Consider the following 20,951-nt stretch of genomic DNA (forward strand, 5'->3'; position numbering starts at 1 on the left):
TATATATAAGCTTTACTGGTTTTGTTTCTCTAGAGAACCCAGTCTAACACACTCAGGAAGACAGGATAAGAGGTGAGGCTGAATTTAATTAGATAGTCTGCCAGGTGGTTCTCTACTCCCCATGGACAGTCATGTGATTTGTCTTTAATCAGCCCATTTCAGTGCTCATGCCCAAAACCATTAGTGGTGCTTCTTACCCAAGAGATTTCACAGGGTATCCTCCTGTGTTTAGGAATTGAGGCTTAGGTGGAAGAGGGGGTCTTTTTGGTTTCTGTGCAGCACTCAGGGGACTCTGTAGTCCCTCACCACTTCTTTCTTTTTGGGCTGCAAGGGATAACCTCTTGTAGTCTTCCCGAGCTTGTTTAGCCAAGGACCTTCGCTTTTCATCAGCTGCTTTGGATTTTCTCACTAGAAAAACAATGGGAGAAAAGGTCCTCATCAGTCCACTCCACAGAGGTGGTTAGAAGGTTCATCAGTGCACAAGGTGAACAGAGCAGGCTCTTGGTAGAGCTCTGCTTATAATAACAAACAATCACAATCAACACATATTATTCAGACAGTTATAGTTTGCCCATTCACAACTGCCCAAACTTCTCTGTAGAACTCCTGTTTCTATGGGAGTTTGGAGGTTTTCTAAGAAAGAGAAAGAAGCAGGAGAAGGAGGAAGAGGAGATAAGATGGAAGTGGAGAACAATGTGTGCAAGAATTTTTTGCAGTTGGCAAGTGTAAGTGTTGAGTTGGCCTCAGGGTGAGGATTCAAGGGCATTTTAACAAGAGATATCGTTACATCCCTCACGTGGTGATGCTTGGGATGCTGTGTGCCCTAAGTAACTATCAAGCATCAAGCACTACCCAGTGGCTCACGGCTGTGGATAGGGCAAAAGAGCAGCGAGGCTCTCCATAGTTTATGTTCAAACCCTACCATGAGCTGAACCAAATGTGAATGAGCCTGCCAGACAAAAAACAACAAAAGTGATCTTTAACCCACAGATAGTTGTGGAACATTGTTGTTATGTGCCGTCAAGTCAGACCCGACTCATAGCGACCCCTCCCCAGGTTTCTGAGGCAGTATCACTACAGAAGTAGATTGCCCAAACTTCCTTCCAAGGAGTAGCCAGCTGGTGGGTTTAACTGACAGACTTCTGAGTAGCAGTCAAGTGCCTTAGGCACTACGCTACCAGAGCTCCCTGTGGAACATTACTGCACATATAAAAGTACCTAAGCCTCCCCTTTAATCAGGGCTTCCAACTGGTTCATTCCGTTTTGAACCCTGCTGAGAAGTTTGCATTTCTATCCCAGATACACTGAATCAGAATCTATGTTTTAAAAAGATCTATAAGGACATATAAGGATCACCTGGTATTCTTTATAAAAACTGGTCAAATCTTGTTATGTTTGACTTCAAAAAGATGCCAAAAATATTCCATTATACTAGAATTTCACTGCATTGAGAAGAGGAAGACCTATGATTGGATATTGCAAATATTTTACTTCACAAAAATGATAATTTTAATAGTATCTGTTGTAATGGGATTGCTGATCAGTTTAGGATTCTCAATTTCCTACAAAAATTGCCAATGTTGACCTCTTGCCCCAAGCGGCCCCAACGGATGATCTTGCAGTTAAGGCTTCAGTGTCCTGATTGACACAGAAATCCTGAGCCTATTTCAAATGTGAATTCTTCTAGCATCCTCTGCTCTGTCTTCATTTACATTGACTTATTCTCCTATGAGGTTTTTTTTTTTCTGACAGTGCTAACTCAATAGTGAGTCAGGGGTGGTTCACAGCCCTGGGATGAATGCTAACATATCCAGCCTGTTGTTACTTTGTTTTTCTGATTCTAAACTTAAAATCTGTTCACTGTGGAAAATTTAGAAAACAGAAAAACAACAAGAAGAAAAATAGATAATTTCTAATCCCACTTCTCTCAGAAAACTAATGTTAACATGTTAGTATATAGCCTTCTAAGGACACTATTGGGGAGCTCTGGTAGCATAGTGGCTAAGGCACTTGACTGCTAACCAGAAGGCTGGCGGTTCAAACCCACCAGCCACTCCTCGGAAGAAAGATGGGGCAATCTACTTCCGTAGTGATACTGCCTTGGAAACCCAAGGAGGGGTCACTATGAGTCGGATCCAACTCGACGGCACATAACAACAACAACAACAACAAGGAGACTATTGGTGCAGTGGTTAAGCACTTGGCTGTTAACTGAAAGAAAGGTTGGTGGTTCAATCCATCAGCTGCTCTGTGGGATAAAGAAGCAGTTGTCTGCTTCCATAAAGATTACAGTCTTAGAAACCCTACAGAGACATTCTTCTCTGTCCTGTAGGGTCACTAAGAATTGAAAATTGACTTGACAGCAATGGGTTATATAGCCTTCTAGTCCTTTTGTCTTAGTGTATGTAAATATTTAACATAGGGATAATTTTCATACACACACACACACACACACACACACATATATATATATATATATATATATATATATATATATATATATATATATATATATATATAAAATTTCCCTCAAGCTGAAAAGATACCACAAATGTATTCCCAGGTCATTAAACACTCTTCTAAAACATGATTTTTCATAGTTTGATACCACTCTATCTATAGATGTAATTTTGACAGTAAAAGGATGAATTAAGAACCATTTTGCTAATCAACAAGTTAGCTTGTAAGCATTTGATTAGTAATTTAGTGTTACGACACCTCTCTACAACCCACCATTAAGTGCTTCCTAAACCAACCAAACAAAACTCACTGCCAACGAGTCAATTTGACTCATAGTGACCCCTCCTTGGGTTTCTGAGGCGCTATTAACTACAGAAGTAGGTTGCCCAACCTTACTTCCAAGGAGTGGCTGGTGGCTTTGAACTGCCAGCCTTTTGGTTAGCAGTCAAATGCCTTAGGCACTACGCCATCAGAACTCCCAGACTCTTCATTTCATTAGGTTCAAAGGAGAAGAAGAGGCAACTGAGGCCCTCCATGTACTCACAAGATGCCTGCCATTCCGAGTCTTCTTTCCAGCTCTTATAAATCTGCTTGGTTCTCTCTTCATCAATTTGTTTTATTTCTTCATCTTCCTTTTTCTTCATGGATTCTTTCTTCTGTTTTAAAAAACCGACACAAACACTGGTGAGTGAATCAGGCAGTCTTCCAAGAGGACAAGGGCACTCTGGTTACTATTTAACTCCTGTGTTGTGGGAAAAGCATGGGTTTTGGAATCAGCAATACCTGAAGCCAGAGCTAATCCTACCTAGCTGCAGAGCTCCGAGGGGGAGTTTACTGAACCTCTCTCAGGATGTTTCCCCCTATGTAAAATTAGGAAATTACAAACTATTGCATTGGGTTATAGTGAGTATCAGACAAGTAGCTAGCATGGTGTGAGTATATAATACATAACAATGTGAACTGCATCTCTACATGTCCTCAAACAATGTGTCTGAAAATGCAGTACAAACACATAATTTTAGGTGGCTCCAAAATGATTAATTTTTGTCTTAATAAAACATATAAAGAAAACATATAAAAACATTGCTTGGTAAAGAGAAAATATAAAATAAGAAATATGAATCTTCCTTAAAAAGGAACTCATTTTTTTTTTATTGTGATTTGGGTGAAGATTTACAGAGCAAATTCACTCTCCATACAGCAGTTCACGTATACTTTGTCTCATGTCATTGACCATAGTTTACCACAATGCAACAGCTCCCCTCCTACTTCCTCCCCATAGTTACCTCTTCCCAGTGTTCATCCCTCCATACACTCCTGCACCCTGAGCTGTCTCCCTGTGTATAAGCAGCCCTTCTTTCTCCCATGATTGAAAAAGGAACTCATTTTTAACTAAAGAGAAAATAACAAACCAAATCACTTAGCCCTAAAAAGTACTTTATTTAGACACAGCCTGCTGAGTGCTCATCAGAAAACAGAATTTACAACTCAGTGAACTAAATAAAAGCTTGGTTAGCTAACTAATGAAACAAGCTCAAAGAGGCAAGACAGACTGACCATACTTTGCTCGCTATGTCACAAATGATAGGCTTTTTCTGATTCTAAAAAGATAAAAACTTTCTTGCTGTCAAATTATTTCTATGCAATTAAAATATAAATGTTGATGCTATTAACTTTGTTTTGGGTCATTGTGGAAAGTTGGAAATCTCAGTAATGTAGTTGATAGTGATACTTCATAACTTCAGATGGAACTAAACTCTTGGAACATTTATTGTTGTACTCTTTTTTTACGCTATTTTCCTTCCTAGAGCTAAGCCACTTTGTATGCCAATACGATAAAAACCACAGAGTAGCTTCTGGTGTTTGAAACGACTGTCAAGATTTGCCATCTTGCTAAAGCTGTTCACAAGCCTGAAACACATAAAAGCACTGCTAATAGTTTCTAAATTTAAACAGAAGAACAAAACAACAATTTAAAAGTAGAGCTTTGTTCCTCTTCAACATGCTCATGTATTTATTTTAATATAAAAATATAATTATGACAGTGAATTAGGATAGCATGATTATTATTATTATTGTGCTTAGGATAAGCAAAAAGTTTTAAAAAGTGATAAGAAAAACAGTAAATAAATAATAATACAGGTGGTGTTCGGTTGAGAAGATGATACTGAAGTGTCTGAAAATGCTGTATTTAGTAAACCACATTCCTTTCTAATCTGCAGTGTAATTATGTGTGGGCAAAATGGGAAGGGAGACAAAATGAGTGAGTTTCACAGAGTAATAGCAGAGGAGACCTGGTCCTGCTGCTGTATTTGTTCAAAACACAGGAAACTCAGCACTTATCCTGAGTTTCACTGTCTAAGAATTCATCCAGAAAAGTTACTTTCAGCAAAACCTTTAAAAGCTTATCTTTCTTTTTCTGTTCAGAAAGCCACTGTGGTCTCTTTAGGAGTGTTTTGCTAGAAGCATGTAAGTTAAGGACTCAGGACTGTAGCCAAGCATGGCACAGCAGGTGAAGGCTGTGGACAGAAGAGGCAGGAGAGCTGAGGCTAGAGACTGGTTCAGGTGCACAGAGTTCAAGATGTGGAGGCCGAGAAGGTCAGTATGATCTACAAGGACCAGAAAATGAGGCCAAGTCCACGTCATTCAGGATACCTCTTGTTCTGGCTAACTGATAGAAATACTTCACAGAGTCACTTCCCACTAGTTTCCTTATTATTGTTAGCTGCCATGGAGTTGCCCCTGATTCATGGCAGCCCCCTACGTAGCTGACCGTTGTGACCCATAGCATTTTCATTGGCTGATTTTCAGGAGTATATCACTAGGTCTTTCCTTCAGCTTCACTGAACCCTGTTGAGCACTACAGCAACACACAAGCCTCCACTGACATATAGGTGCTGGCCCAGGTCTCCTGGGTAGAAGGTGATAAAATTCTACCACTGAACCACGACTGCTCCCAGTTGACTCATTCCAAAAACAAACTCACTGCCGTCAAGTCGGATCTGACTCAGCAACTCCTCCTTGAATTTTACAAGGCAGTATCACTATGGAAGTAGATTGCCCAACCTTCCTTCCGAGGAGTGGCTGGTGGATTTGAACTGCCAGGCTCTGGTTAGCAGTCAAGTGCCTTAGGCACTACACCACTAGACCCTCACAATTTCCCCACTGAGTAGGAGGGTTCCATGTCATTACCTTCATTTTACAAGGAAGGTTGGTAAGTGAGTCTGTCATTGACTCTCTCAAATATAGATTTAATTTCTTAAGTTAGAGAAAAGGGAATAGAATGGTACATAGGCCTGGATATTCTTGTGAAAGAGTATGACAACTATGAAAGTCTGACTGTGTCACGTCTACAATGTTTGAGAACCACTGATCTAGTCTAACCCCTATACTTCCAAGACAAGAAACCTCAGGCCCAGTCTAAATACTGAAATGCCTCACACTTCCTATGTTTTCTCTTTTCCATCCTTACTCTCAAGATAATCTCATGCAGGCTCATCACTTTGAATAATATGTGTGTTCCAAATCCCTTACAATGGCCTACGTTAATTATCTGTCATCCTCTCCCTTCTCATTCACTTCATTACAGTTATACTGACTGCTCCGCTGTCTCCTGACCATGTCAAGTAAATTCCTGCCTCTGTGCCTTTATACTTGCTATTCCCTCTGCTTGGAACATACTTTTTCCAAGAAATTCACATGGCTTTCACCTCTATTCTGATCCTTCATTTCTCAGTTCCAATATCACCTTCTCAAAGAGGTTTTCTCTAACCAACTATATAAAATAACAATTCCCATCCATCCCAGCCTTCCTCAGCTCCTTTATCTTGCATTTTATTTTCCTCTACAGCTCTTACAGTCACTTGACTTCATATATATGTCTACCATCTGTCTTCCCCATCCAGAATAAAAGCTTCATGATGATAGGGTTTCTGTCTATTTTGCTCATAGATGTATCTCCAAAGTCTGTAACAGGGTGTAACACGTATGTGCCTGGTATATATAGGAGCTCTAGTAGTGTAGTGCCCAAGGCATTTGACTGCTTACCAGAAAGCTGGTGGTTCAAACCAACCAGCCACTCTTCTGAAGGAAGAATGGGCAATCTACTTCCAGAGAGATATCTATCTCCTCAGAAACCCAAGGACAAGTTGCTCTAAGTAGGGCTTGTACATAGTTGATAAATGCTGGATGAATGTCTAAATGGATCCTTTGTGTTTCTCAAGTGTCATCATATTAAAATGTGATCCATGCAACACTTCTGAAAATTTCTTCTAGATCTTTTATTGGTGCTATTTTAGAAATAAATATGTTTATATATATGGTATGCATATGGGAACTACAATTCCAAAACTTCATCATGATTTCTTAAAATCAAGTTCATACATGTCCCTACAGATGAGTTGGGGAATGAAGTGCACTGCCCACAGGAACACAGAGCAGCCTGTCCCACAGCCACTTTCAGGCCGTCAGCCACTAGAACCCTTCCCTTCATAGTCTAGTATCTAGAATCTCACCTTGCCTCTCTTGGGACTTCTTAAAGATCAAATCCTACTACAGTTTCCAAGTCCTAGTTTTTGACTCATTTATTTTGAGCAATATATGCTAAAATAAGGAAGATCAAAGAATCAATACATTTGAATTATGGTGTTTGAAGAATATTGAATATACCATAGACTACCAGGAAAATGAACAAATCTGTCTTGGAGGAAGCACAGCCGGAATGCTCCTTGGAAGTGAGGATTGTGAGACTTTGTCTCACATATTTTGGACATGTTATCAGGAGGGACCAGTCCCTGGAGAGGGGCATCATGCTTGGTAAAGTAGAAGGTCAGCAAAAAATGGGAAGAACCTCGACAAGATGGATTGACACAGTGGTTACAATAATGGGCTCAAACACAGCAACAACTGTGAGGATGGTGCAGGACCAGGCAGCGTTTCACTCTGTTATACTTCGGGTTGCTATGAGTTGGAACCAACATGATAGCATCTAACAACAATAAACATGATAAAATAACATTCTAGCACAAAGGAGGAAGTAGGGCTTGGCCTGTAGGGAGAATCTCGCTGTCTGGATGGTGTAAGAGAGAACCGAGTACCTTAGAGGAGTTACTGGCACAGTGGAAATGGAGGGCACAGGAAGCTCTCCTTGTAAAAGGGCAGGCTCATAGAAACAGTGAACACATAAATAGTTTAATTCACTATTTCCTGCCAAATTTAATGCTCTCTGAAACAACTCTTCCCTCAGTGTTTGCACTAGGTCAGGATATCATCTCTATTTTAGATCTTCACTGTGGTGCTTAGCAGACGTGTCTTGCATCTGTTCCTTTAGTGATACTGTCCCAACTTCAGAAAAATGGGTGAAGATGAATTGCTGTGTTTGTAGCTTTTAAGACAGATTTCTCATTCTAGTTGCCTAATTTCATTTCTACATGAGACTAATTTACCAATTTGTGAAACATTAATGGAAATGGTGATGCATTAATCCCCCTGAATGCAGAATGTAAGTCTTTTACCTGGTGAATTCCATATGCCTTCATACGATTGATAGAATCTGCCAACATTTGTTGAACATTTCTTGAAGAACTGGAGGGTGACTGAAAATTAAATGAAACACATTTTTTAAAATTACCATTTAGAGTGGCAATGCAATTTCAGAAGATAATCTGTTAATGCCTCCTTCAGTTCAACTTTTTTTAATGCTGCCTCCACCCCCACATGCTTCTCAGAACTGGATCCACCAGGGCTTTCCACCAGCACCTGAGTTCCTCAACAAATTCAGACTGAGGCAGTAGGTGTGTAAGCCTATGCCTCCTCCCTCAGTCCAAACCCACTGCTTGCTCACAGTGACCCTATAGGACAGGGTAGAACTGGCCATAGGGTTTCTGAGGCTGTAAATCTTTATGGAAACAGACTTCCTCATCTTTCTTCCATGGAGCTTCTGGTGATTTTGAACCACTGACCTTTTGGTTAGCAGCTGAGCATTTTAACCACTGCACCACCAGGCTCTCCTCCCTCCATAGATTTAGAAATTAATTATTGCCAATAGTCAGGAGCTGGTCATGGAGTTAGTCATGACAACTGGGTTTGTGTGTCTTGTTGCCATCTGGTACTTGGGCCCCTGAGGTGACATTACTCCCTAATTTAAATTCTCTTCTTCCTCTCTTAACCCCTGCTCTGCCCCACCTGGTTTCAGCTGGAACCAGAGCGATGCCTTAGGCTCTGACATTTAACTGTGCATAATGTCTTGCTTTCCCCTAGGATTGGAGACATGCCTGTAATTCCAATCTGGTGCCTGGGAGCCCTGCCCATTTCCCTACCTGGGTTATAGTCTTCCCCTCCTTCCCTGCTGGCTCCTGTTACCCAGCCTAGCATTTACGTTTCTATAGCTCTAGATAGATTTCTGAGCAAGAAACTCCTGCCAAATGGGTTCCCAGATCCATTGCCTGGATTCTCTGGTGTCATTCCTACCTGCCAAGTGCCAACCCCTCTGGCACTGTGAGTGAGCTGGTATATCATACCAGGTACCTCTTAAGACCAGGTCAGTTACACAGGCTTCTGCCACCCTTTCCCAGACCTGAGTATAGAGCCTGAGCTGAGTCCCAGTCTTCTCTCCTAGCTCAAATGCCTACATACAACCCAAAGTCCTATGCCCCACAGGCCTTGTGCCTGAGGATTGATTCCTGAATTTTGAAATAGATGAGAAATTGTCAACAAAAAAATCAAACCCACTGCCATTGAGTCGGATCTGACTCATAGCGAGCCCTCCTTGGGTTTCTGAGGCAGTATCACTATGGAAGTAGATTGCCCAACCTTCCTTCTGAGTATCAGCAAAAGGCTGGTACAAACATTCCCTGTGTGCACAAAGGGTATTGCAGGATCATAACAATGCCATTAATTAATCACTGTGGCAGAGACTGTGGGCTTCCTCCGTTTTGTCCTCCTTTCACAGTAGATGTGCACAGGGCTACTCAGGTACACTGCATTTCCCAGCTGCCCTAGCAGTTATCCCCAGTATAATGCAGGTAATTACTGGCATTTGCCACTTATAGTCCAGCCCTTAAAAGCTCTTTCACGCACTCCTGTATCTCTCTTCCCCTTTCCTTTGGCTGGAGTGGTGAGAGTAGCCACACAACTATTGAAGACAAGGCCATCAAGAGCCTGTATCACTGAATGACTGCGTGGACCTGAGCCCACAGGAACCAACACCCATCGTGGACTGTTAGAGAAAAATTAGCTTCTATTGTGCTTTGGCCATTTTTGCCCTATGGGTCTTATTGTTATAAAAGTTTAGTCTACCTTAACTAGTAAAACTGGCCACAATAATTTTTGGTGGCAGGTTTCAAGCTGTCTGTGGAGAATTTTTGCTAACCATGGGAGTGCTATTAATACAAATTCCACTAATGGCTTCTAGTCACTGAATGCCTATTACGGTCAGACACTGTGTTACTTAATATATATTATTTTTACTTCCTACAACATCTCTGGGAGCTCTGGTAGCATAGTGGCTAAGACACTTGCCTGCTAACCAGATGGCTGGCGGTTCAAACCCACCAGCCACTCCTCAGAAGGAAGGTTGGGCAATCCTACTTCTGTAGTGATACTGCCTCAGAAACCCAAGGAAGGGTCGCTATGAGTCGGGGCCGACTCGACGGCACATAACAACAACAACATCTCTAGGAGCTCTGGTGGTATAGTGCCTAAGCCATTTAACTGCTAACCAGAAGGGTGGCGATTCAAACCCACCAGCCACTCCTCAGAAGGAAGGTTGGGCACTCTACTTCTGTTGTTCGGAAACAACATGTCTAATAGGTGGACTATACAATGCCCATACTTTAAAGGAAACTGAATCTCAGAGAAGTTGTGCCACTTGCTTTGGGTCACACAGCTATTTTGTGCCACAGTTTATGCTTTTTCAACTATATCATCATCGTAGTGACAAGAAAATGAATTGTAAGTCAAAAGAATTCTTATGCTTATTACTTGGCAAAGTAATGAATCCTACAGGTTTGCAAATGCCTCTTAGCATGTCCTATCTCAAATTTTTCTCGTAAGAATACTTACCTTCTCTGCCTCTAAAACAGTAACCAGTTTCTTCTATTTATGAACAGGTTAGAAATGGTCTAAAAGTTTTGTGTAACAAAAGTCCAAGATAACTCTGAAGAGCTTGAGCTTGCAGTTCCTGAATATCTTTCTACTATAAGGAATCTGAGCTTTAAAACTAGGCTCATTCTTCCTTTCCTCACTAATACAAGGACTCCAGGGCATCACCTTGCAAAGAAGACTGTTTCTTCTGTTAAAAATTAGGAGGCAGGTAGCCATTCTCCCTTGATACAGTCCTCAAGTATTGTAGCTAATGCTCTGCCTATGCTTTCTGCATTCCTAGTCTTACCACTAATTTGTTTCAGAAGGACCTGGACCTATGACACCTATGACCGGCAGACCTTTGCACCAAGGTTTTGTCAGCAGCACTTTCACGGTGCTCAGCCTTTAAGACTTAAACAAACTCTTTGTTATTTGCTGAATCAGCATTAGGGTATAATATATCTGACACTGCTCTTCTAATCCATATACTCAAGTGCTGTCCACTTTTATCCCATGTTTTATCTCCTTGCCAATTACTGGAAGCTCTGGTGGCATAGTGCCTAAGGCACTTGACTGCTAACCAGAAGGCTGGCCGTTCAAACCGACCAGCCACTCCTCGGAAGGAAGATTGGGCAATCTACTTCTGTAGAAATATGATCTTGGAAACCCAAGTAGGAGTCACTAGGAGTCGGATCTAACTCTATGGCAGTGAGATTTTTTTTTGTTTTGTTTTTTGTTTTTGCACCAATTACTGCTATCTGCATGGGTACACCTTAAATATATCACACAGGTTATTCTTTGTCTCTCAGAATTATTCCTGTTATTGAACAATTCACTCAATGCATGTACACTCCATTTATTGTATTTTTTTCAATTATAATTTTTTTCTATCATCAAATGCCTTTTCTTACTAGCACTTTTGACATGCTTAGTGCTTTTGTACTTATCAGTTATGATGAGGTTGTTAATATTTTAAATAACTCAAAATGAAGCATAGACACATGGTCCAGACAATGTGAAGTACACGATGCTGGGGACGCCAGTGGCCATTGTGATGGTGGCCAGAGTTGACATGGTGTCTTTGGCTTTACAGGGTTTCTTTTTATTTGTTTGTTTTTTAATATACCAAAGTTCAAAAGATGAATAATGTTCTTGAATAGCAGGGTTTTAATATAAATAATTGATTAGTTTACTACCCCTGAGATCAATACTTCTATTCAAATATATTATTTAACATATATTGTAAACTCTGCTTGGGAGGGAAGGACACAGGGAAGAGGTAACTATGGGGAGGAGATGGGAGGGAAGCTGCTGCATTATGGGAAATTGCAGTCAGTATCATGAGGCAAAGTGTATGTGAGCTGCTGTATGGAAAATGAATTCACTCTGTAAACTTTCACCCAAAGTACAATATATATATATATATATTGTAAACTCTGAATCTATTCACACATACCAAGAACCAGGTCTACATTTAAAAAATTCTGCTTTTCAAAATTAACCAAGATTTGCAGGTTCATTTTGCTACGCTTGCACATTCTACAAATCCAGGACATATACCAAGTGCAATGTAAGAGAATGAAAATGGCTCAGTCCAAGGGATTTTCTTTATCAAAAAATAGCCACGTTGATGGGCTTAACAGTGATGATTTATAATGCCAATATCAGAGACAATCTCAGAAATAATGTTGCCTCTGAGCATTCCCAGAATGAAGATGAAGAGCCTTCTTGGAGAAGGTATCATCCCCTCTGAAGCCTCCAATATGATGCTGTGTTCCAGGGAATATACTCTTTAATCCTACTTGTAACAAGAGAGGAAAACTACCCACCTATTTGTATAATGATTGCTTATCCAAAGCACTTTCAAGTACAATACATCATTTATGTTCATGTCAAATTTAAGAGGGAGTCATAGTCAATCATATCCCCTTATCAATGAGGTAAGGTCATCTGCTAATGGATAGGAGAGCAGGGACTCTCCTTGACTCTCTGTGACTTCTTCATGTCCAAAGCTTGCCCCTTCAGTGAGGCCTCCCAGAGAGAACGTATGTCTGCTTCCAAGCATAGAAGCCTCTTAGTAATCCCCCATCTGCTGTATCACACAGACTTCTTCAGCTATTGCAACTCTAAGGGCAGAGTTTCATATATGCTTGATATTTCATTCTGCTTCAAATTTGCTTCACTTAAACATGAAAGCTACCAAGAAATATTTATGCAGATGCCCCAAAAAAACAAAATGAAACTTTGCTAGCTAATAACATCCAAAGCTAGTTCTGCAGACAGCAAGTTGAAATGATTCTCTCCTATCATGCAGATCCCAATTAGATCCTGGGAGTCTAGCCCATCCAGATGAGTCAAATCAGAGTTTACAAAAGATAATTTCTGTTAAACTTAGAAATACAGTAGTTCAGATCCACAGAAGCAACTAGCTGTAAGAAGATGCTGCTAGCAACATCATCAACATGGTTCCAAATTGTATTTCCCCAGAGAGTATGTGCCATATTATATTCATTTTTCAAATTTATTTGAAAATTATTTATTCTGGCTTCTAACTTAATAAGGTAATATTTATTTGATTAAAAGTAGAACTATGCAATTATACAAATGCCAAGTGCCTATTAATTCCTAATAAACCAAAAAGCCCTAATAAACGAAATAGTTTTAACACTTGATTTATTTCACTTTATTGTCTCTCTCTTTATATATATATATATATATATATATATATAAAAAAAAAAAATCAATTTGACCATTTTTAAGTGTACCATTCAGTGACATTAATTACATTCACCATGTTGCACACCACTCCCACTGTTTCCATAAGGTTTTCATCACCCTAAACAGAAACTGAGTGCCCCTTATAACCTCCTTTCCTCCCTCCAAATAAGCTTGGTCTCTATGCATTTGCCTACCCTAGCTATTTCATATAAGTGAATCATACAGTATTTGTTCTTCTATGTCTGACTTACTTCACTCAGTATAATGTTTTCAAGGTTCATCCATATCAAAGCATGTACAAGAACATCATTTCTCTTCATGGCTGAGTAATATTCTACTGTCTACCACTCATCTGTCAGTTTGTTGTACTGTGGTGGCTTTGCATGTTGCTGTGAGGCTGGAGGCTATGCCACTGGCATTTCAAATACCAGCAGGATCACCCATGGTGGACAGGTTTCAGCACAGCTTTGAGACTAAAACAAATTTGCAAGAAGGAAGGGACCATCTACTTCTCAAAGAATTGGCCAGTGAAAATCTTATGAACAGCAGTGAAACACTATCTGATATAGTACTAGAACACTTCATGAATAGCCCTGAAACTTTGTCCAATATAGTGCCGGAAGATGACCTCCTCAGGTCAGAAGGCACTCAAAATATGACAGGGAAAGAGCTGCTTCCTCACAGTAGAGTTGACCTTAATGATATGGATGAAGTAGAGCTTTTGGGATCTCTACTTGCAGATGTGGCATGACTCAAAATGGGAAGAAACAGCTACAGGAATCAGATTGCCTACATCTGTGGAAAGAGGTGATGGAGAAGCTCAATATCTACTGCCAAAATAAGTCCAGGAGCTGGTTGTAGAATAGACCGTCATCTGCTCATATGCAAATTCAACTTGAAGCTGAAGACAATTAAAACAAGTCCACGAGAGCCAAAATATGACCTTGATCATATCCCACCTGAATTTAGAGACCATCTAAAGAATAGATTTGATGCATTGAACACCAATGACTGAAAACCAGATGAATTGTGGATTGACATCAAGAACATCATATAGGAAAAAAGCAAAAGGTCATTTAAAAGACAGGGAAGGAAGAAAAGACCAAAATGGATGTCAGAAGAGACTTTGAAACTTGCTCTTGAAAGAAGAGTAACTAAAGCAAATGGAAGAACCAACAAGATAAAAGAACTGAACAGAAGATTTCAAAGAGCAGCTCAAGAAGACAAAGTCAATCATCATAATGAAATGTGCAAAGACCTGGAGGTAGAAAACCAAAACGAAAGAACAAGCTCAGCATTTCTCAAGCTGAAAGAACTGAAGAAAAAATTCAGCCTCGAGTTGCAATATTGGAAGATTCTATGGGCAAAATATTGAATGATGCAGGAAGCATCAAAAGAAGGTGAAAGGAATACACAGAGTCACTGTACCAAAAAGAACTGGTTGATGTTCATCTATTTCCGGAGATGGCATGTCATCAAGAACCAATGGTATTGAAGGAAAAAGGAAGGAAGGAAGGAATTGGTGATAAAGGCTCCAGAAATTGGTAAGAGATGTTTCAACAAATGGATGCTGTGCTGGAGGTACTTAGTCATCTATTCTAAGAACTTTGGAAGACAGCTACCTGGCCAACTGACTGGAAGAGATCCATATTTGTACCCACTCCAAAGAAAGGTGATTGCAGAGAATGTGGAAATTATCAAACAATATCATTAATATCACATGCAAGTAAAATTTTGCTGAAGATAATTCAAAAATGGGTGCAGGAATATGTTGACAGGGAACTTCCAGAAATGCAAGCTGGATTCAGAAGAGGACATGGAACAAGGGACATCATTGCTGATGTCAGATGGATCTTGAGTCAAAGCAAAGAATGCCAGAAAGATGTTGACTTGTGTTTTATTGATTGTGCAAAGGCATTTGACAATGTGGATCATAAGAAATTATGGATAACATTGAGAAGAACAGGAATTCCAAAACATTTAATTGTGCTCACAAGGAACCTGTATATAGACCAGAAGAGTGTTATTCGAACAGAACAAGGGGATACTGCATGGTTTAAAGTCAGGAAGGAAGTGTGTCAGAGTTGTATCCTTTCACCATACTTATTCAATCTGTATGCTGAGCAAATAATCTGAGCAGCTAGACGATATGAAGAAGAATGCAGCATCAGGATTGGAGGAAGAATCATTAACAACCTGTGATATTCAAAGGATACAACCTTGCTTGCTAAAAGAAGAGGACTTGAAGCTCTTACTGATTAAGATTAAAGACTATAGTCTGAAGTATGGATTATATCTCAACATAAAGAAAACTAAAATCCTCACAACTGGACCAATAAACAGCATCATTATAAATGGAGAAAAGATTGAAGTCGTCAAAAGATTTCATATTTCTTGGTTCCACAATCAACACCAATGGAAGCAGCAGTCAAGACATCAGACAATGTATTGCACTGGGGAAATTTGCTGCAAATGACCTCTTTAAAGTGCTGAAGAAGAAAGATGTCTCTTTGAAGACAAAGGTGGGCCTAACCCAAGCCATAGTGTTTTCATTTGCCTTATTTGCATGTGAAAGCTAGACAATGAGTAAGTAAGACTGAAGAAGAATTGATATTGATGCTTTTGAGTTGTGATGTTGGGGAAGAAAACTGAAAGAACCATGGACCACCAGAAGAACTAACAAATCTGTCCTGAAAAGTGCAGACAGAATGCTCCTTGAAAGTGAGAATGGCCAGACTTCATCTCATCTCCTTTGGTCATAATGTCAGGAAGGACCATTCCCTGGAGAAGGATATCATGCTTTGGTATGTGGAGGGTCAGCAAAAAAGGGAAAGGCCCTCAATGAGATGGACTGATGCAGTGGTTGCCACGATGGCCTCAGGTATAGGGTTGCTGTGAGTCGGAGCTGACTCAATGGCACCTAACAACAATAGTCCATTGTATGTATATACCTCTTTTGTTTATCCATTAGTATACTGATTGATACTTGAATTGTTTCCACTAGCACTTAATTTTTATGATAAAAATTGAAATGATGAATTAATAGGCTACAATCAAGGTTAATTTTTGAAAAGAATGTGCGTCCTTGCATATTACTCATCCTGTTCTCTTGTATCTCTTATACACGTGGCACTTCTTCATAGAACTGTTGGTCAGAATAATAACCTCCATGAGAGCAAAGACCATGCCAGTTTAACTCACTGCCATGGAATCCCCAGCAGACAAAAATGTGTCCAGCACTTAGTAGGGCCTCAATAAATATTTGCTGAAAGAATGAAGGCACTATAAATCCATTAAATGCTTAATCAATTATTAAAAGTGTTCTGGTTACCTAGTGCCGCTCTGACAAGAATATACCACAAATGGGATGGACTTAACAAACAGGAGTTTATTCTCTTATAGTTCGGGAGGCTAGAAGTCCGAGTTCCAAGTGCCAGGCTCTAGGGGCTGTGTAAAAGCCCCTTGACCTTGGGCTTCAGCTCCTCTGCCTCTTGCTCCCAGCCCACTGAAGCTAGTGGTATCTCTTCACTCAGGCAGTTACTGGCTGCTGAGGCTAACAAGCCCAAGGTCAACAAATAAAATGGCACAGTTCCGATGTTATCAAACTACATGGCAGGCCATTAATTCAAGTCCACTGAAACTCCCAAGGTCGGCAGAGCATGGCAGGCTGCTGAACAATGACTCGGCTACAAGCAGGGTTCAAGCATGCCATAAGCTGGAGACCATTCCCAAAGCTGTTTCTTATATATGGGAAGTAGACCACATACTCAAAGGCAACTACTCAGCTGCTCCAATAGATACCACCATGGAGTTAGTAACTGCGGTGTAGTAAATTACTTAGTGTGGCTTTGTAAAATCTGTGATGGAATTTGCTGTGAGCAACTGAGGAGCTCCTAATTGTAAAAGTTATCCACCTGGGGTATTTCTGTTGGGGGCAATACAAAGCAATGTTCTGAGAGGTTCCTGCTCTCTCTCAGGTGCTTAGAATTCTGATGTTATGATTGGTTAGTTTGGCCACTCTGCCAAGCTCAAAAGGAGGCCTCCTAGAGGCAGAAGAAGTCTCTCTCTGATTGCTGGTTGAGGAAGACGTGCTGCTGAAAGAGACACATGCTCCTGAGAGACATGTGCTGCTGCGAAAGAGACACGCATTGCTGAGTGAAACACCGAGGGACACTCACTGTTGGAAGAGAGACTGTGAGAGACCGTTAGGAGAAAGACTGTGAGCTGGAGAGCGACTGAGCATTCTTCCTGAACTTGAATTGTAGCCTGGTACTTCCCTAATAAACCCCATAATCTGTGAGTTCTGTGTGGTCACTGCAGTGAATTATCGAACCCAGGAAAGAGGTGGTGGTGCTTTGGGAGTTGGTGAAAGGGCTGGAGGGAGGCAGCATGTCTGGCCTTGCAGTAATATGCCTTGGGCTATTGATGGTGATCCGGTCCTCCTCTTGTGGGGTTAGACAAGGTCGGAAGATGTGGCCTCCTTGTGTTTTTAGCAATTACCAATCTCACCATGGGGAAAAACTACATTCAGCTGCCCACTCGCTCAACCAGGCCAGCCAAATTGACACACAAACCTAACCTCCACAAAAAGATATCCAGTGTAGTTTTAATATTAATCAAGATAAATTGAAATCCAGTTCTCAGAAAATTGATGGTCTATAACTTACCTAATTTTGCTAACCAGGTCACCGAAATAACCAAATTAACCTATCCGTACACATGTTAACTAAAAAGGAGATTTCCTAGTAATGACTATAACATTAAGCATTAAAACTGTAAACATTGTGCATACCAGGATTTAGCTTTCTGTTTTCAGAATAACAGGAGAGCAAAATAATGGAACTCTGCTTTGATAAAGTTGTAAAGAACAATAATATGTAAAGAGTGAAGACATTTTCCTAAGGCCAACTAGACTAATATGAAGTAAAAATGGGACAATAAATTTTACTCCTGAAAATATGGTACCTGCTCTCTGGAGAGTGATTCTACTGAAACATGAATTAGAACAACAAAGACCCTGGGGACTCTTTTCTCCATTTCTCTAACATTGTTTCTAGTAAAATCTATGCACAGATTTCTGTAGACCCTGACTTAAAAGTATGTGATGTGTGATTTTATGACATATCTTTAAGGAACAGATTTTCTTTAGTGTCCGAATTTATTCTGCACATATTACAGCATCAAACAATTATAAACATCCATCCTCTTATACTACACCTTCTCCACCACACCACAACCCACTCCCCCCCCCTCAAAAAAATTGCCATTGAGTCAACTGCAATTCATAGCAACCCCTATTGGGTTTTCAAGGGTATAGATCTTTACAGAAATAAATTGCCTCATCTTCCTCCCATGGAGCACCTGGTAGGTTTGAGCCACCAACTTTCTGGTTAGCAACAAAATGCCTTACCCATTATGCCACCAGAGCTCCTTACCACACTACAAAGCACTGTATAAATGGTAGAACTGGGCAGTAACCCCAGGAAATTCAATAATGCAGAACTGGTAAGGGTGGTTGGGACAAAGAATTTCAGATATGAACGTTTCAATGGCTACTCTTAAGTTTTCACCCAGAGAAATGTCTGATTTGTGATCCATTTAAAAAGAGAGAGAGAGAAAAAGCAAAAGAAATAAAGTAATTATTAAGCATAAAGTATGAGTATAAAGTAATAAAGGATTGTTAAAATATACAGTCTTAAAAACATGATTGATTTGAGAAGGCTTGACAGAACTGAAAATAGAAAAGTAACTATAAATAATAGAAAATAATACTCATATCATATATAACACTTTGTAAAAATGCTTTATATAGATATACACACACACACACACACACACACACACATATATATATATATATACACTATTTCATTTGATTCTCACATTAACCTAGTGATATGTAGCTATTGTGATCTCTATTTTATTGATAAGGAAATTGCACCCCAAAGGCTAAAGAACTGACCTCTAAGTGGTAGACTGGACCTCAAGTCTCCTGATTCAGGATTCCATGTCTATCTTCCCTCTTACCCCACTTCTAAGAAGCAGGATAAGTGAATCACTGCAAATATTATTTGCCATTATATAAAGTTGTATTGTCAACTTCATAAAGTACAACTCTTAAGACTACAACTGATTCTGTTTTTTCTCTTTTGTAATTTACTTCATATTTAAGCTTTTTAAATAAGATTTTAAAAAAAAAAGCACAATGGCTTAAATAGCCTTTAAGACCATAGGATTTAATGATTCTATTTTATATAAAATCATATTTTACAAGCTATCAGGAAATTCCATTATACTTACAAGGAAACTTCTTGGCTGATTGTATAACTCTAAGTATGGCTCCACACAAATTAATAAGATGATTAAATTCACTGCCATCTCATAGTGACTCTATAGGATAGAGTAGAACTACACTATGGGGTTTCCACTGCTGTAATCTTTATGGAAGTAGATTGCCTGTCTTTAGAGCAGCTAGTGTGTTTGAACTGCTGAACTTTTTTTGGTTTGCAGCTGAATGCTTTGTCACTGCACCACTAGAACTCTTTAAAAGTAATTTCTTGTCTGTTTTTATCTGATACACCCAATACTTTACCTCCCCTGAAACAATATTGAAATGGTTCTTTCATATATACTTGTTGTTGTTGTTGTTGTTATGTGCCGTCGAGTCGGACCCGACTCATAGCGACCCCTCCTTGGGTTTCCGAGGCAGTATCACTACAGAAGTAGATTGCCCCATCTTCCTTCCGAGGAGTGGCTGGTGGGTTTGAACCGCCAGCCTTCTGGTTAGCAGTCAAGTGCCTTAGCCATTATGCTACCAGAGCTCCCAAGATCATATATACTAGAAGGGATTATACAACCAGGGAAACAGTTTCTGGTTTTGGATAGGATTATCCTTTTTTCTTCACATCCAACTCAAACCTCAAAATTCTACTGTATATTTCCGGGATACATTTTACCTTTCTGTTTACAGTCCCTTTTTGTTAAGTGTGATGCCAAACCTTTCAGGGATGGGTAATAATGCTATGTTCAGAGAGGAGCCAGGCAACACCAAGAGGGTTCCCCGAGCTCAGGCATTTGATGTCTACTCTACAGTGGGATCCAGGTTCCTTAACCCTGCCTACTTATTCAGTAAGCTTTAGTATTCTTCACTTAAATCACCATAAGGAGCTGTGCTCCGAATAATATTTATCACTCTTTACAGAAAGCCCAGGCCACACTAAAACTAAACCATTGGTTGTTATGCAGTAGCACCTTGAGATAAACAAGTATCTTAAAAAAACATTCAGTATATTTTTTCTATTCTTTCAAAGAAGTGGTCGAAACTTACTGTCCCACATCTGACTCTCCTTTATAAAGGAAAACAACTAAAATTAGGTTTTATAGAAATCCAGACTGCAGAATAGAAATCAGGCTTAGCTTTGGTTTAAAGGGGGTATGGAAGGAGATGCAGAAGCTTTGTAATTATATCTATCCCCCAAACTTTGCCAATTCAACTTTTTAACAGCAATTATGCCAATTGGCTGTGCAACCAAAGAGTAGGTTAGCTTAACTAGTTTAAGAATGTGCGCCATGCATAAATAGACTATCAAGCATAACTCAAAATGCACAAACAGCAGAAGAGAAGCCAGATGCTTGGGACCTTCTAAAAATTAAATTTTTATGTGCTTCCAAAGACTTCTCCAAAAGAGTCA

General features: G+C 39.9%; 1 protein-coding gene across 1 annotated transcript in view; it reads right to left on the minus strand.

Moving 5' to 3' along the window:
* The window catches only part of SH2D4A (SH2 domain containing 4A), a 108,991-nt gene that overhangs the window by 36,937 nt on the left and 51,103 nt on the right, over positions 1 to 20,951 (minus strand). Inside the window, exons 4-6 of the mRNA XM_007935045.1 lie at positions 7,974 to 8,054; positions 3,005 to 3,116; positions 198 to 408 (exon numbers count right to left, since the gene is read on the minus strand). Coding sequence (XP_007933236.1) covers positions 198 to 408; positions 3,005 to 3,116; positions 7,974 to 8,054 — 404 coding nt within the window. The remainder of the gene's footprint in view (positions 1 to 197; positions 409 to 3,004; positions 3,117 to 7,973; positions 8,055 to 20,951) is intronic.

This window comes from Orycteropus afer, unplaced genomic scaffold, assembly GCF_000298275.1.
Source record: "Orycteropus afer afer isolate SDZICR_OR568_19922 unplaced genomic scaffold, OryAfe1.0 scaffold00024, whole genome shotgun sequence".
Taxonomy (NCBI): domain Eukaryota; kingdom Metazoa; phylum Chordata; class Mammalia; order Tubulidentata; family Orycteropodidae; genus Orycteropus; species Orycteropus afer.